This window comes from Guillardia theta, assembly GCF_000315625.1.
Source record: "Guillardia theta CCMP2712 unplaced genomic scaffold GUITHscaffold_161, whole genome shotgun sequence".
Lineage (NCBI taxonomy): Eukaryota > Cryptophyceae > Pyrenomonadales > Geminigeraceae > Guillardia > Guillardia theta.
In genome coordinates, this window is record NW_005434514.1 from 104,923 (window position 1) to 106,236 (window position 1,314).

General features: G+C 50.2%; 1 protein-coding gene across 1 annotated transcript in view; it reads right to left on the reverse strand.

Annotated features, from left to right (window-relative positions):
• Positions 1-826: 826 nt before the first annotated feature.
• Positions 827-1,314, reverse strand: part of GUITHDRAFT_147575 (hypothetical protein) — a gene marked incomplete at both ends in the record, with an annotated part of 3,312 nt that continues 2,824 nt past the window's right edge. The window contains 2 exons of the mRNA XM_005820876.1: positions 827-882; positions 1,000-1,060. Of these exons, the coding sequence (XP_005820933.1) occupies positions 827-882; positions 1,000-1,060 (117 nt within the window). The remainder of the gene's footprint in view (positions 883-999; positions 1,061-1,314) is intronic.

Sequence of the window (1,314 nt, forward strand, 5' to 3'; positions counted from 1 at the left end):
GGAGTCCACCTCCTCCTCTCCTCCTCCTCTCCTCCTCCTCTCCTCCTCCTCTCCTCTTCTCCTCCTCCTCCTCTTCTCTTCTCCTTCTCCTCCTCCGCCTTCTTTCCCTGCCGCCTCTTCCGCCGTCTTCTTCCCCAGCCTGACGAAGCGGGACTTGAGCAGGGATGACGTACTGGGGGCTTGCTTGACCTTCGAGGTCGTCTTGAGGAGAGAGGACGCAAGGCTTCGCTCCTCCGATCGGATCTCTTGCTCCATCAGTGATGTCTCCTTCGGATGGCCCGACCCTCACCAGCAGCAGCTAAGCCTGGTGGGAGCAGCTGATATCCCCTCCCCTCCTCTCCTCTCCTCTCCTCTCCTCTCCTCTCCTCTCCTCTCCTCTCCTCTCCTCTCCTCTCCTCTCCTCTCCTCTCCTCTCCTCTCCTCTCCTCTCCTCTCCTCTCCTCTCCTCTCCTCTCCTCTCCTCTCCTCTCCTCTCCTCTCCTCTCCTCTCCTCTCCTCTCCTCTCTCCTCTCCTCGCCTCTCCTCTCCTCTCCTCTCTCCTCGCCTCGCCTCTCCTTTTTTTCCTCCCTCCTCTTACTGTTCTGCAGGAATCTGTTTTAATGCACAAGTAGCAAAATGCCATACATGTTTTCATGCCCATCGATCAAGTAGAATCGATTAGAATTAGCGCAAGTTCAAATGTTTTAATGTGAAGATCGTGTTTCTTCTCTTCTCCTCATTGTCTTCTTATCTTCTTACCATCTCATTCTCATCTTCTTGACATCTTTACATCTAATCTGCTCGACATCTTGACATCTTTTGTCCTGATTTCTTCTGTTTCTCCCCCTCATGACGCTTTGCATATTTTGAGACTTTCCGCAGCCGCATCCAGGTTGAGCTTGCCTGCGGAAATAGTCAGGAAGGGAGTAGGACAAGGAACAGACGAGGAGCAGGAGAAGTAGGAGAAGTAGGAGGATGAGAAGGACCACCACCACCAGCAGGGAAGGTGATGTTGTTTACCATTCTTGATGGCTTTCTTAACATCTCCTACTTTCTGTTTGACATCAGGAACAATTCCAACCTGCCGAATGTCAGCAAAACCTCCTCATCTTTGCTCCTCCTCCTCATCATCATCATCATCATGATTATCATCATTACCATCATCATCATTACCATCATCATCATCATCATCATCATCATCATCATCATCATCATCATCATCAGCAGCATCATCAGCATCATCATCATCATCATCATCACCACCACCACCACCACCACCACCACAATCATCGTCATCATCATCATCATTACCATCACCATCATTACCATCACCAT